At 42.3% G+C, this 15747-nt stretch overlaps 1 protein-coding gene across 1 annotated transcript in view; it reads right to left on the reverse strand.

Annotated features, from left to right (window-relative positions):
- Positions 1-12174: 12174 nt before the first annotated feature.
- Positions 12175-15747, reverse strand: part of LOC147888469 (ribosomal RNA processing-like protein) — a 40325-nt gene continuing 36752 nt past the window's right edge. Inside the window, exon 2 of the mRNA XM_087392736.1 lies at positions 12175-14505. Coding sequence (XP_087248862.1) covers positions 12563-14505 — 1943 coding nt within the window. The 3' untranslated portion in view covers positions 12175-12562. The remainder of the gene's footprint in view (positions 14506-15747) is intronic.

Here is a 15747-nt window from a genome sequence, read left to right on the forward strand (position 1 = left end):
TAAGAGAAGAATTTGCTGCTACGAGCTAGTGACCGTAATGCATAAAAAAAGACAAACAATTCATAAGACACTAAATAGAATAAGGGTTGCACAACACACTAACAACAATTTGGACCACTTGAATAGCACTTTTCTTCGCTAGCCCACCATCCATTATAGACATACCCCATCTTCCTACACAAACACACAAAAGGAGAAGCACAATCAAGATGTCTTCAACAAACTGCCTGGTTCCGCCCACATTCTCGTGGCGATAAAAAAAAAGAGCAAACACATAGCAAATAGCTAAAATGTTTTGCAAACCCCTAGGCAACAGCTGGCTTGCTTGTAGCTTTGTCGTTGAAGCAAGGAATGATAGTGGAGATCTGTATTGGCAACATAGACATACTAGATGGCCTAGTCAATGGTGCTGATGGGACATTCCAGCATGTCAGCTCTAGTGGCCAGCAACCAATAGTAAGGATAGAATTTCATAGCAACAACGTCGGGTCGAAGGCATGATACAAAAACTGACAACTATACAACAACACAATCCCATCTAGATGGACACCAATACAACAAATCACAAAAGAATTCCAAATTGGAAAAAACTTGCTAAATATTGTCACAAGAAAGCAATTCCCCTCCAGCCCACCAACACAAGAACAATACATAGATCCCAAGGATTAACAATGTCGAGTGTAGCATTTGACCCGTAGAACATATGCACACATGGGCTACCATACACAACACTCTCGCATTTCATCTACCAATAATCTTTTCTTGCTCGACAAATTACAAAGAAAACATATTAAAGTGGACACCGACATACTGTAAGAGATTCACTGACTGCAATTAGATGCGAAATGGGCCTACTTGCAAAAAGAACTATTTGCCCACACTAGTGCAATAATAGTGATCGAATCGCTCAACATAATCTCACTAGATGCACATCTAGATGACATACTACATTACAACAACATCATGGCAACAGCTGACATCTTGTGCCTCCAAGAAACAAAGCAGCCAGCTGACAAGCTACTAATATCTGCATGGGCTCAATAAGATATGTGCCTATGATGCACATGGCCTTGCACTGCTATACAAAGACACAAACACTATGCACACACCCAACCTATGCGTAGAACAATATAGAGCTAGTAAGTGCAACTTTTCACAACGAGAAGCATAACATCCTGCACATAATCGTAGCCCACAAATCACCAAGAGCAAACATCCATCATTTCGTCCAAGCCCTCGAGAAAGCTTTGGCAATCATAGATACAACAAACCCAACCATTATCCTTGGCAATACAAATGTTGAGTGGCTGAAACCAGGATATGCATCAAGCATCTTGTTTATGCTTGGAATTTAATTCCGCAAGAAGTATCCGCATGGTGCATTACAGAAGCTAAGAAGTTGCTGTCAGAGATAGGATTCCATGGAGGACATGTCAAACTTAAGGAGGATAAGAAAATGTCTAGGGCAACACAGAATCTTCCTACAAAAGTGTCCATGGGTGGAGGGAAGGCAAGGAGATTCCTATCAAACCACAATCTCAACAAAGACAAACATACATTGTCTCAAAGTAGTTTGGGTTGGGAATACTGGAAAGCATTGTGTGAATGCACAACCAATGAGGCTTCTCATCCTCAAGTAGCAACTTTGAGAGCTAAAGTATAGACAAAGGTAGATGCATTAATAAAATTGCTTCGCTAGGTTCAAATCAATGAGATGTATTATGAAAGGTTCACGATAGCTATGAAAGAGTTTATGAATTTAAGGGTGAAAGCATGGGGGGGAGTCGCACATTATGCATTACATGGTAATCTTGGCACCATCCTAATATTTAGCACTTGCTTTATAAACATTTTTTATTGTTGAAATGATTCTCATCATGTTTGCAGCATATTCTCTATGCACACGGACAATTGTTTATACAAAATTGGGGTTCTTTGTCCATTTGGAATACACAAGGCATGGAGAAGTCGCACTATAGAGCCAAGCAGCCTACTTCAAGAACTCAAGGCATGATGGCGGTGTCACTCGTAGCAATGCATTGCATGAGATGTTCGACTGGTTTTAGAGATGTTTACTAGGAAGGACTTTGAAGTCTGAAAAGGAAAAGGCATCAGAACTTGCAAAAGCAGTTCAAATTATATCAAAGAATAGAAGGCATAGTCCTTGGGAAGCATCCATAGGGAGTCAAGGAGTCGCACGTTGGTTGCAAGCTAGAGTGAGAGAAGGGAGCAAATGGGTCCAACCACCAACAAAAGCTATGGTGTAATTGTATACAAATATGAAATAAATATATTGCTTATTTTGACCACAATTTTTGTACTCACACGACGTTGGGGAAAGTGGGGACATGGTGAAGGAGGGGGGAGAGAAGGGAGGGGTGTGGGGCGGGGCAAGGGGAGGGGTGGAGTTGTAGCAAGGGTGCGGGGAGGGGGGGATGGGGGATATAGGGGAGGGTGATGGGTGTGGGCAGGGCAAGTAGAGGGAGGGCAATGGGGGGGGAGGGTGACGAGGGTGGGGGGGGGTTGGAGGGGTTAGTAGGGTGGGGGCAAGGGGCACGATGAAACCCTAAATGTAATTTAAAGGGATGTCAAAACATGATGGGCCCATATAAAATGTTAAAAAAACCCCTAACTCTCATTATTCAATGGCAAGAGTGAAGAACACTGCTAGACCCACTGGATGTTGCCTCCACCGTTCCTCCTTTAGCTCCACCACCTCCATGGCATCTGCACACACGAACCTATCTGGGTCTGGTGGTGCCTCCGCCGACTCTCGTGAGCCCTCCCCCAACTCTTGTGAGGTCTCCCAGGACTCTTGTGAGCCCTCCCCCAACTCTCTTACGCATGAGCCTTCCCCTCAGCCTTCCCCCCAGCCTTCCCCTCAGCCTTTCCCTCAGCATGAGTCCCAAGAGCATGAGCCTTCCCCTCAACCTTCCCCCCAGCCTTCCCCTCAGCGTCAGCCTCAGCCTCAGCCTCAACCTTCCCCTCAGCCTTCCCCTCCCCATGAGAGTCCTCTCTCGATCGAACAAAATTTGTTCGATAACCTCTCGGACATAGAGAGGCTTCTTGAGGGCCAACAGACTGCTAGGAAGAGCACCATCTTCCCTCTCCTGGTGATACAGCCAAACGTAGAGATGATCCCTGTGCCCACAAAGAGGGTAAAGCAGATGCCGAGGAAGCCCCATCCCAAAGAAGGACAAAGCTCAAGATGTCTGCGAGAGGAGGATTCCGAGGAGGATCAACGCAGAAAAGAGCAGCAGAAGAAATTCAAGGAGATAGAAGGCCATGGGATCGTGTTCGGGTACCTGTAAAGCCTCCACCAAGAGTCAGGAAGCCGTACAGAGCAAAGCAAGGAGCGCAGGCCCTAAGGGAGATCAGGAAAATGCAGAAGACCAGCGACAACCTAATCTTGTGTACTCCCTTCCAACGTGTGGTACGGGAGATAGCACAGGGATACAAGGACGATGTACAATTTAGCATAGGAGCTATGGGGGTGCTCCAGGAGGCTGCGGAGCAAGTGACCACCGCTCTGTTTGAGGATGCCAACTTGTGTGCCATCCATGCAAAGCGCGTCACGGTCATGGACAAGGACATGGCTCTGGCAAAGCCACTACGAAGTGACCCAAGTTTGAAGCCCTAGATTCTCTTGCAGCCCACTCTTAGGACTTAGACCACCCCCTACCCTTGAAGGCACTATCTTGTATCTAAGGCCTAAGGGCCAATCTTTTTTAATAAAATATATCCACATTCTCTACACTATCGCATTGTTGTGTATTTTCCATTTCTATGAATGTAGAGTAAGTGATCATTTTAATGTAAGTTTTGAATTCTGACAAATCCTGAAGGAATTTCACCGTCGCGCAGAAGTAAAAAGTGTTTGGCACGTCGCCAAGCCCCCAGAGAGCCCAAACCCCTTGCCAGAATTCTCTACACTATCGCATTGTAGTGTATTTTCCATTTCTACGACTGCAGAGTAACTGATCATTTTAATGTAAGTTTTGAATTCTATCAAATCCTGAAGGAATTTCACTGTCGTGCAGAAGGGAAAAGTGTTCGGCACGTCGCCAAGACCCCAGAAAGCCCAAACCCCTTGCCATAATTCCCAAATTCATGTCGTGGCGGGTTTTGGGCTTTTTGGGGTCCTAGCGACGTGTCGAACACTTTTCCCTTCTGTGTGATGGTGAAATTTCTTCAGAATTTGACAGAAATGAACTTTCGATACCCATAATTGGTGAAAATGATACTATATTAGCTAGAAATGTATTAAATTAACACAATTAAAATGATGGAGAAAATATATCATTGACTTAAACAAAGTACAATGGAATTCATGACGAGCAATGATAACTTAAAACAAATAATAAAGACATGTAGTCATGTATCCATTGAAATACCCATTGTTTATATATACAAAAGGCCTCACAGGCTATCTTTGTTCTTGGCTAGTTCGAGTACATTGAGAATAGGGGTCTTTGAATCCTCTAGTGGATTCCTAGATATAAATCTAGCCGCAACAGCACTAACATCCTCTTCTCCTGCTGCTAAAGACATAGCCATTGCCGTCAATGCCCTACCATGAATGTTCAATCCAAAGGCATTGATAGCAGCCACGTGGTGTACCAAAATGACTTTGTCGGCATTCCGAGTAATGTCGGAGTATCCGATAGCGCACGACAAAGCCTTGCACTTCAACAGCTTTGAAGGACCTCGAGGAGAAAATTTGCTATGAAAGACCACGATATGCTTAGCAGCTTTGCCAAGGTAATTGGCCGAAGAATGATCTCGCCCAAATGCACTACGAACATTACCCCGTCGAGATGAGAATTCATCAAGATCAAACACATCCTGCAACAATTTAACAAACATTAGAAGACTGACAAAACAAATTATACTAAAAGAACATCAAAATAAAAAATATTGTTTGAACTTACCACTACAACGTCATCGGCTTCTATCCCTTCCTCATTTGCAATGTTGATGGAACCAGGTGCTGTGTGATGTTCCATTTGGGAGGTGGACGCTTTCTCCTGACTTGTGTTGGAGGTGGAAGCTTCTACATGAGAGGGTTGTGCATCGTATACAGACATGTCTGCATCCCTCATTGAAACCAGCGTCGTCAAGCAAAAGTCTTCCATTGTATGGTCTTCGGTACCTAAAACCCTAGGATCTTTGACACTTGTGTCAACATCAAACCCCGATAGGACTTTGAGTGCCTCATCCTCTCATAGTCCAAAAAGAATCTCTATGTCATGGAGGAATACGTACTCTTCTCCATCGACGATGAGGGGGGACAAGGACCATAATTCTGAGTCTGGGTCAGCGGTCTATGATGCAGATTCTTGCTCTACTGGGGGTTCTTAAAGTAGGCTCAATGCTTGAGCTACTTCCATCTCCTCTGTTGGACCGTCAAGACTCTCTTCTATGTAGATGTCCGAGTCTAGTCTAGGGATGACCAGATCAGTAGTTCTACTAGAGAGGGTGCTAGACGATGAGGCTTCTTCCTTTAAATTTCCTTCTTGGAGAAGGAAGATGAATGTCATCTCCCATGAAAGGAATTTGGTGCTTGTATTTCCTATGATCCCCGTGTCTAAGATGTCTTGAACTTCAACTGTCCTAAACCCTTCGCCTGTAAGGTTGTCACTAAAGTGGGCCAAGCGCTTTACAAACTTGGGTTCCTCTATGAACAGATACTTTATGTAATCTATAGGAACTCATCTCTTTGAAGAGTGGAAAAGTGTATAGGCCAAATTTGAGAAATTATCTTGCATGTAAAGGATGAGATCTGATAAGTCATCTTTGGCTCGCATATATGTGCCTAGGACATCTAAAGTCTTATCAAACACTAAAAATAGCTCTTCCTCTCACGATCTGCAAATGCATTCGTGAGATGAAGTCATGGAACGCAGTTCTAGCTGAATCCAGGGCAATAGAGGGAGTAACTTCTGAGGACGGGGGTTTCTATGGCTCTCTAAATGTGAAAGTGAGAATGTGATGTAAAAAGGGCTCTTACCCCTTAATATATATCAAAACCCTAAAAATTAAAATTAATCATAAAATCCCCAAATTTTTTGAAAAACATTTACCATGAATTGAAAGGAGAAAACATTAAAAGAAATAACATTTTAATTTAATTGTCCATCATCTTTTGAAGCAATAACTAGGATTTGACAGACAAAAAATTAAATGCTGCACTAGTTAAACACATTGTTAGCAATCTTCAAAGTTGCCGGGGGAATGAAATTGGCACAAGCCATTTTTCCAAGCTTTTCTTAAGCGTTAACGGCGTGGAGATGATGGAGACAACAATATGTGAAGCCATGTGCCTGCAACAACAAGTACATTGGGCATTATGTGCCCAAGATGCAACACCACTACATAAGGCAAGCCAATCCGACAAAGGAGACCTCTCCTCCATCAACCCATGATTTTGACATATGAGAGAGAGAGAGAGACTAGTGTAGCCCCCCACCACCTTCAATGTTCATGATAAAATACAAGTCTCTTGTTTTCAAAGAGAAGGCCCTTTTTATCTAACAAGCTAGCTTTTATTCAAAAGGGGGGAGACCCCAACAAAACAAAACAAAACCCCCAAATTACATTGATGGCTCATTCCCATAGGGCACTCCCATCAAGCCAATGCTCCCATGGCAGCAAAACTTTTACCCACAAGGATGTCCACTCACCTCACAAAGACCCTGACTAACAATAGGAAACTTCTTATTGGTGATAGCAACAACATTGGTGAGGGTTATGCTTAGCAGACCCAAGAGGTCAAATACACAAAAATTCCTCCGAGCCTCATATTCCTTCGAGCCTCATCTTAAGTCACAAAAATTCCTCCAAGATTATGTAACATCCAGATCACGATCAGAACTACCGGGCATAGATATGGCCAACACACCACAAGCATAGGGTGAATCCCCTTAGAATCACCAGTCAAAAGACATTCTCCAATTAGAACCAAGAGAGAATCTTATCTTCTAATAGCCTACTCCAGCCTACTACCATAAGTTCCTAGACACCGAGCACAAGATGTTGTACTTCTTCAATGGAACATCCACACATTGGGCACCCAGGATTAATTACCATCCATTTAGACATAGTCACAACCACAAATGCAAGACTTTCCACATTAAGAAGCTAGCTCTCCCTGCCAAACATCATTTTCAAATAGCTTTAAGTCTATCCCGCCACCATCTTCATCCCCTCCTTAAACTCCATTTAGCATTCAACCATCTTAACAAAGACGACTGCTCAATAATCTTCTTGTAAATACCCCTGGCTGAAATTTTCCTTTGATTTGTTTTGCCCACAGACCATTGATTGACTCTTTAATTAGAAGCACCTACATAATTAGATGGCCAATGTTCAGGAAATAGCCCCAACACTCGATTAACCAAGTTCTTGTCACCAATATTAAGCCTGAACTTTTGACCAATCTCATCTATAAAAAGCCAGGTTGCCTCGTTCCATCCCATATTTGTAACCAATTACAAATCTCTTTTTCCTGAACACTCAAGCTTTCTTTTGATCTAGCAAAGCCAAAGGTTTATGATAAAACTTTAGAGTCCAAGTCCACCATATGTTTTCAAGCAAGCTTGCATTACCTCTTAACCATGTCCATCTCATCATTTGACACTAGATCTTCCAGACTTCCACAAGCCCCTTTACCATGTCCAACCCTATAACATTTAAAGGGAACCCAAGCATAACTGATCATGCCAATCCAAATTTCTCCAGTGCCCCATCTTAGCCTACTTCACAAACCACTTGACAATCTCCACCCAAGGTGTTGGATATTCAATTGGCACTATGCATGCACTTCTCCACACGGCGGCTGATCTTACCACCATTTAAGGTAAAGTAGGACTCTGACATGCCGTCCTCCATGACCAATAGGTGTTCTCACACATCCCTTAGAGTCCATTGCGATGTGACATTCACATTCTTGACATCTCCCTCTTCAACATCAATAGACAAACTTACCCCCGTATTGTCTTCATCATTAGAGTCTAGGGGAAGCCACCGGCCATTTGTTTTCTTCTAGCGCCTGTACTGGAAAGCTAAATACAACAGTTGGCGTGACAAATGGTATCTAATAACCACATCGTCTTTACATGCGTGACATTGAAACACATCACCCTTTTAGTCGCTTGACCTGGTTCCCCAATTTATCAAAACACATGCAAAGCAATGCCACCAAAGCAGTCACAAAGCGAATGCAAAGCGTCACAAAGTAAAAGCAGTGATAAAGCAATCAAACTAGCCATTGAGCATAAAGTAGTCAAGCAGTGACAAAGTAGTGACATAATACATACAAAGCCATTCCAAAGCAAGAATTGACAAAGCAGTCACAAAAGACATGCAAAGCAATCACAAAGCAGTCACAATGCAATGGCATGTGACTAAGGAGGTAGAAAACTTTGTCCTTGATGTTTGGATAGCTATCGGCATGTTCTCCTAGAGTTCCCCATTGCAATGATGGTTGTGTCCACCTCCAGAATCACCTTGTTGAGTCTCACCTTCAAAGCATGCAACATATTACAATAGTTGACCAAGTCAAGCACTGCATAGGTCACGGACGGCATGCCACAACCATGTGAAAGCTGGACAGATGAAGACCCTAGAGCCAATAGATTGTGGAAAATTGAATGCCTGCACATTGTCCTTGCCCAATCTTCAACTTGTCTTTTTGGAATCGTTCAATTTTGCACTCTAGCTTGCTCTATTCTTCGACTATGAACATCACACTTTCACTGAATTTGGCCCAATTCACGATATAAGCTTCCCCTATGTGGTGGCATTTCTTGGCAGTCCTAAAATGCTCAAAGGTAAAATCTTCGCAAATGCAACCCCAAATGGATTATGAAGGGATCCTCTCGGGAGACCTGATAATGCAAATCTAGAGGTTCTTATAGAAGGTCGACGTAAACGGTTTTGGACTTCACTCTCTTTCTAGGCTCACATAATACAATGAGCCGTTCCCATTCTGCTAGGTATGTATGTGAGCTGTCATGGGTTGTTGCCAATGATATTCATGCCATAAAACTAGTAGGACATTACCTCCTTTGTGGGAGCTCGATAGGTGAGCAAGACAATTTTGTGGATCAAAAGGTGAACAGTACAAAGACAAAGTAGTGACTATAACAAAGACTAGAAGTAAGCTGTAATAACAGAAAGCACAGAGATTTGCTAACTGAGAGAGAAGGCGGCATGATTGGCCTATGAGACACAGGTGGTAGACAGCAAGTAGTTACAACTAAAGTACTGTTGTAACTAGACGTTTAAAACATGCAAGATGTCAAATCAATATACATCACTCATGCACATACATACATTCTTTAAATCCTACTATGTTCTATTTTGCAAGCACTCTTGAAAAGTGCTAAAAGACCAAACATGCGTACACCCTCTTCCACTCTACCATGCGTGAACTCCAACCTCCCCTTGTAGACCCATCCAAAATCAACTCAACTTTTCTTACTCATGCTTTTTCTTTCTCATTCTTCATGTTCTCTCTCCCCTTGTAGTGTAATAGAACACAATCTACATCCAATCTTTGTGCACCTGTTTCTCGTCTCTCCCAAGCTGTCTCCATCCATTCTAAATTTGTCCCGCTTTCTCAAAGATTAGGATTGAGACACGTCTTTACCTAGATAGCTGCATGAAAAGTGCAATTCAATGGTGGTTTAGCATTTTCATCCTTGAAAGAGAAACTCAGTCAATATTACGCGGAGGTATGATCCTTTTTGTTTGTGCTTTGATTTGGTCTTTAAATTTTTGTGTATTCTATAGAATAAGGCATTGTTCGTGGAAACCAGAACTAAAATGGGATGTAGATTTTCCTCCGCACTACTTTATGGATTTTGGTTTTATCATTTTATATATTTGTTAGAATAAGATTCCAAATTTCATTAGCTTGGAATGAACCTTTTATCTTATTGTGAGCCAAAATAATGACTTATCTGCTCCTTCCAGCCTGACTGTGAGAACCTCTGCTGCTGAACTCCTCCCCTCCTTTGCTCTCCAATGAATTGTTGGTCTGCACTAGGGGAGTGGGCTGGGATGCCCAAAGAATGAACTCTTGAATTGCCAAATGCCCCCCACAATGGGCCCTTTTATACAGGGCTGGGAGTCCCCAAGACTAGTTGACTAGGTCAGAGAACCAATGGAAAACAAACCAAACAGCTGCAGGCTGGGCTGACCCAGTACGTGGATCTGCCTGTCTATAAAAGGCTCTTTTCTGCATCTTTTGCCTGCCCCGAAAATGCCGCCTGGCTGCCACGTGGCAGCCCTGATGACTGCCTAACTGCTGCATGGTTGCAGCGTGCCCTGTCCTGCATAACACCTTCAAACAGCTACTGGTTGCTGCACAGGTCTGCAACTCTGTCTGCAAGCCTGCTGACGTGACCTGGCAGCCCCTCCTACCTGTCGATGCACAAATTCTTCTGCTCTAGGCTGGTGTTGCTTCACTCGCTGTTAGCAGACAGTCTTTCATGCTGTCTTTGCTGACCCACATCCAACAGGTGGACTGTGGCAGCCCTGCCTTCCACCTATCTGCCCATGTGGCATTACAACTTGATGCACACAAAGCAGACTACATGTCCTTGTGCTCTTCTTATGTGAGGACAATGGACTCTAATTTCCACACTTCCATTTCTAAATCATCTTGGGAAGGTTCTTCATGTTCAACATCTTGCTCTTCTAAGAATAGAATAACAATCTGAATTTAATATTTCTGTTCTGTAAGGTTTCTTTTGGTAAATAGAATCTGGTTTCCATGAAGTTTGGAATTCAATTAATATTTCTGTTCTGTAAGGTTTCTTTTGGTAAATAGAATCTGGTTTCCATGAAGTTTGGAATTCAAAGGAAGAGAGATAAGGTTTCAATTGAAAACTAGAGCGATGATGATGCTTGGACTGGAACCATGAATCCTCTGTGCATGATGGTTCTACCAAAATCTTATCCCTCGTCTCAAAATTGTCATAATGTCTGTTCTACAAAAATTAGAAAAAATACATAAAGCAAGGAGCTCCAATCTCCACTTCCAACCACCTTAACGTGTCTTCATATGTCGATAGATGGCCTGTGCTAGCATGATAAACTCAGATTTAATTTGGCCAAAAATGGGACCTCCATAGATTTTGTAAATGTCTTCCCTCCTTCCACCTTTGTTGTCAAGGCCACCAATGCCCAGTCCAGTTAGGCATTCATTTGTCCTGCACTATTCCCACCAAAAATTTAAATCTAGAATTTTGGGTCTTCTGACCCCCCCCCGCCCCGCACCCCCCCTCTTCAACACTTCCCTGCTCCATTGTTGCCCTTCAGCACCTCTTGCACAAAAACAGAACTTAAGGATGTTGATATTGATAAAAACCTTTGAAACCCAAACTAATGCATGCCAAACAATGCATTATGTAAACATGCAAGCCAGCGTCCAAAAGGTACTATATAAGATAGGTGTAGGTCTACTTCATTTATTGTTCCCATACAAGTTAGAAACAGGTCTTGACAAGATTTGATACGGGTTAGCATATCGACACTCAAATGTGAAGGGTATCAAGCTAGGGGCCTGAACAACAACCTACACATGCTATTGCATATGTTCTTAGCATCAGTTCCAACCAGGAATGCCAAAATGCAAAGCCAGAGTAACCATTGGAAACACAGACAGAAAACGTTTACCATTTTCAAGCCCTCCTGCTACCTTTCCCTCTTTGTGTTGCTCAATCATAATCCACTGTCCATTATTTGGTTCTGAAATAAAGAAATGATGCCATATTCACATAGATACGACAAATCATGTAAGCCATGAAAGACCATGAACCATTGGCATCAAACTGGCACAAGTAAAACCATTTGGGGATTCAACATTGCTCAATCGTAAGGAGCACCCCTTACAAAACACAGGAAATACAATCCAAACTTCAGCAGCATTTGCTTCTTTTACAGATTTATACTAAATATGCCCAAATTCATCCTCCGAGAGCAAAAGGAACGGTGCACTTTAACCTATGACATTCAACATAAATTTAGAATCATCAACTTTATCATGCAAAACAGGTACTAGAGAAGTCACCGCATCAATGACCCGTGTAGAACATCTCTCACACATGAACACATATACAGTGCCACATATGTACACACACAGATTGATACAGAATCTTGGTTTCTATCACAACACTGGGTGAAGGGCAGACATGTTTTTTTCCTTTACACATTGTTTATTCATGATCATCATAGAGGAACAAAAGAACTTTCAAGGATTGCTTGGCATCCCCACCTCCAAAACAAACACCAAAGTCACGGTAATCTATTTGACTCACCAAGCAACATAAACACCAGAGTCTAACTGGAAAGCTATTTAGCTTCCCATGCAACATAAAACTTGTGTGAAAGTTACGATACTGCATAGCAATACACCAAAGGACAACTTTCTGTCATCTGTTCAGGCCGTGGATGCTATACCAGAGCTTTTGTTCAAACCAGAACCAGAAAAAATCTTATGGACATAAGGAACACAGACATTTCAAGAAGTGTGTTAGAACCGGTAAAGCTTGCCCTAGGTGTTGCTGAGTCTATGATTTTTCAAAAGCTTGGATCCTCTTGCCAAGATTTTCATGCTTCTGATATTGGTCTGGGTCAAGGGCCTTCTAGGCATTGCCTTTCGCTGATTTAAGGAGATCTCTTCAGGGGACAGAATAGGCCCAGGTGGCACCCCTTTTTTCAAGGCACTCCCTCTAGGAGTTGCTGAAGGAGGTACTCTTACATTTTGAGGAGGAAGAGGACAATGTGGCTTCCACACCAGATTGTTCTTGAGAGAAAATCTCACCCTTTTTGCCTTCCCTGAATTGCTTCCATTCAGACAATTGATAGAGGCACCATTCTCTCCTGCAACGCCTGGGGTATTTACTGCTGTATCATTCTTTCTCTTTCTCTTCTTACTACCTGTATTACGTGAGAAACTAGCCCTGGACATCGAGGACAGAGGTGAAGGGCAGGTATCTGATTCATCGACAAGTAAGTCAAACTGCTGTCTTAAATTGGAAACAACAGCATCATTGATGCTTAAACCATCTGCATCATCTAAAAAACCTAATCTGCAGCCCTCTGCAACATCATTAGTGGCTTTCCTTAAGGTACTTCTTTTTTCTTCCTTGGAAAGCCCTCTGTTTTTATCCATCACAGCAACTTCAGCACCTTTATCCAAACTCTTCTGTTTTGCAACCTTCCTCTTAATCCCAGCATCAGCATGTGTCTCCTGTTTGTTAACTTGAGAATTCTGTTTGATTTGGCTTCCAGACCCTTTCATTTTCCTAAGTCTACGCTTTGCCTCAACCACCTTTCCTTTCGTGAAAATGTCTCCCTGGAACACCTGCACAGACAAGCACGGTTTCCCCCCTGCATCACCCTCTGTATCCAAGAAGTCTGATGCTTTTATGTGTCCACCAGAAACAGCAGTTCCCTTCTTTCTCGCAGCATCTCTTGCAGGCACAGCACCCTTGACAGCAAGATTTTTTTTAGTCTTACTCTTGACCACATGATTCTTTTTAGTCTTATTCTTGTCTGCCTGGTTGATTGAACCATTTTGCCTCAAAACTTTCTTTCTCTTCTTGATACTAGGAAATGAGATGGTGATGCCAGACAGATTCAGCTGCTTTTCTAACTTCTCAAATTTCTCATGCAGCTCATATAGCATTCTGCGATTTGACTGTGAAATGGACGGCATAGATGCTAGCTTGAAAGCTTCTGATGCTATTGGCAAACTTACAGCCAAGGATTGAAACAACTCAACATTTGAATCGAAATTGTTCTTTTCCTGTTTGGCTGTTATAAGATTGCTGCCTAGATCAAAAAGGTGATCAAATATGTTTTCCCTTATTCTTGTAAGAAAAGACTTGTCCGGAGTGTTAGCTACAACAACCAAGAATGGCATCAGCAAAAGTTTAAATGTTTCAGTTCGCAGTGGAAGAAAATTTTCAAGCTCCTGTAGGAAAATATCAGCATAATGAAGATTAATCCCCACTGCAGCATACTGGTCTTTTGCCAGAAAAGCCCATTCCAGAAGAGCATCCATGAACTCTTTAGTAAAGCCTGCATCCCATCCAGTGTTTTCCAGAGCTACAAACATATGAACTAAGTATTTTCTCAGTAAAAGGTAAAACTTATCCAGCCGCAGCCTATCTATGCCACACCACTCCCGTCTCATGGTAGTTAAGAACACTTTGAAGAAAAGCAATGAGAGTGCTGTGTCAAGTTTTTCAGCAAGAGATGCCAATCTTTCAATAAGATTAGTCTGCACTGGCAACTTATCAGAATGCCACACACAATAGAACAGTCCCTTCCAGATCTTTTTGAGCGCGTCTTCATTTACCTGCTTCTGTGAGGTGAGCCACAACACAAGCAGTGAAATAGCTTTCTCACGTGTCTTTTTATTTGGAGATGCCAGCTTTCTTGCAAATCCCAAATTGCACTGTGCAGCTGCTTGTGTTTCTCGCCCTACACCTGTAACACAGCCATTCAGAAAATTCAGTTTAGTTGGTGCCTATTGTGAAAAGAGGTTTTTGAAGACTGCCCATATCAAAAGAGCTCAACTTAGAAGATTCATTTCTTTTGCATAAGATTAGATTATTTCATTCAATTGTTGTGAGAAATACAGGGGCTTATGGGTTGTACCCTGGATCATTCTCTACAGCTTGGAAGCTTCCAAAAGCAGCTGCTTCCTCATCGTCCCTCTTGGATCTATATCTGGGGTCTATTTCACTCCTAAGGACACTAGCATCAAGTGTCAAGCGGGATGATATTGCAACATTTGCAATCATTCAAGGCCATTTCAGAGCACCTAGGAAGGCAATGCAAGCAGAATCTCATTGCTGGCAAATCATTGCATATCTCAAAGATTATTACTTTTCCATTAGCTGGGCGTGTCTTAAGGATGCATGCATTTGCAGATCATGATTGCTTACAACCAAGATTTATGGTGCTTGCACCTAGCACAAAGCAATTCTTCAAGGGTTCACGCGCTTCCTAAAGCTACACAAAATGTCCCAGAAGTTTAACCTTGTCTATTCTACATATGCATTCAGCTAAATCAGGAAATTCGAAAAATAATTGCATGGAAAAAAAAGTGCAGCTTTAAAAACTTGTGATACGCACGCACCCACCAATCTTATTATGAATTTGCAGACACTAGCTATTTTGACACCACTGCTAACTCCAACAGCACGCAACAGGGGTATAGATCCATGCCAATATATACGCTTTTTGCACATTGTGATAAAGCCACAAACTAAGGAAGCTTCTCTTCTTTCAGTGCATTATGATAAGAGACTTAAGTGTACCGATGATTTCCCAGCAAACACTGCCAATTCACTATGAGAAAGAGATTCCTGCCAACCTTTACTAAGTCATGAACCTCTGCACTGAAGTTTCCATGCATCACCCAGCTAGAAAAACAGGGTTCAAACTCTTCTACAACAATGAAGGATTCCCAAGGTAACATCAAATCAACCTTTCTTGAAGTCGTGGTTTTTGACATGTACAAAGAAATACATTGCAGTAGGAATCCACTGCCTGCAATGGAGATTACTAACCGCAGAAGCTGGCAATTCATCATGACAAAACAGACTCCTACAAATGTATAATGATGCCAGCACCCCTCCACTAAATCTTCCACATATTACCAATCTAGTAAAACAGAATTTTCCCACGATGAAGGCTTGCCAAGGTTTAACCTACACTGATCTA

This window comes from Dipteris shenzhenensis, chromosome 21, assembly GCF_047967505.1.
Source record: "Dipteris shenzhenensis isolate YYH24624 ecotype China chromosome 21, Dip_SZ_1.0, whole genome shotgun sequence".
Taxonomy (NCBI): domain Eukaryota; kingdom Viridiplantae; phylum Streptophyta; class Polypodiopsida; order Gleicheniales; family Dipteridaceae; genus Dipteris; species Dipteris shenzhenensis.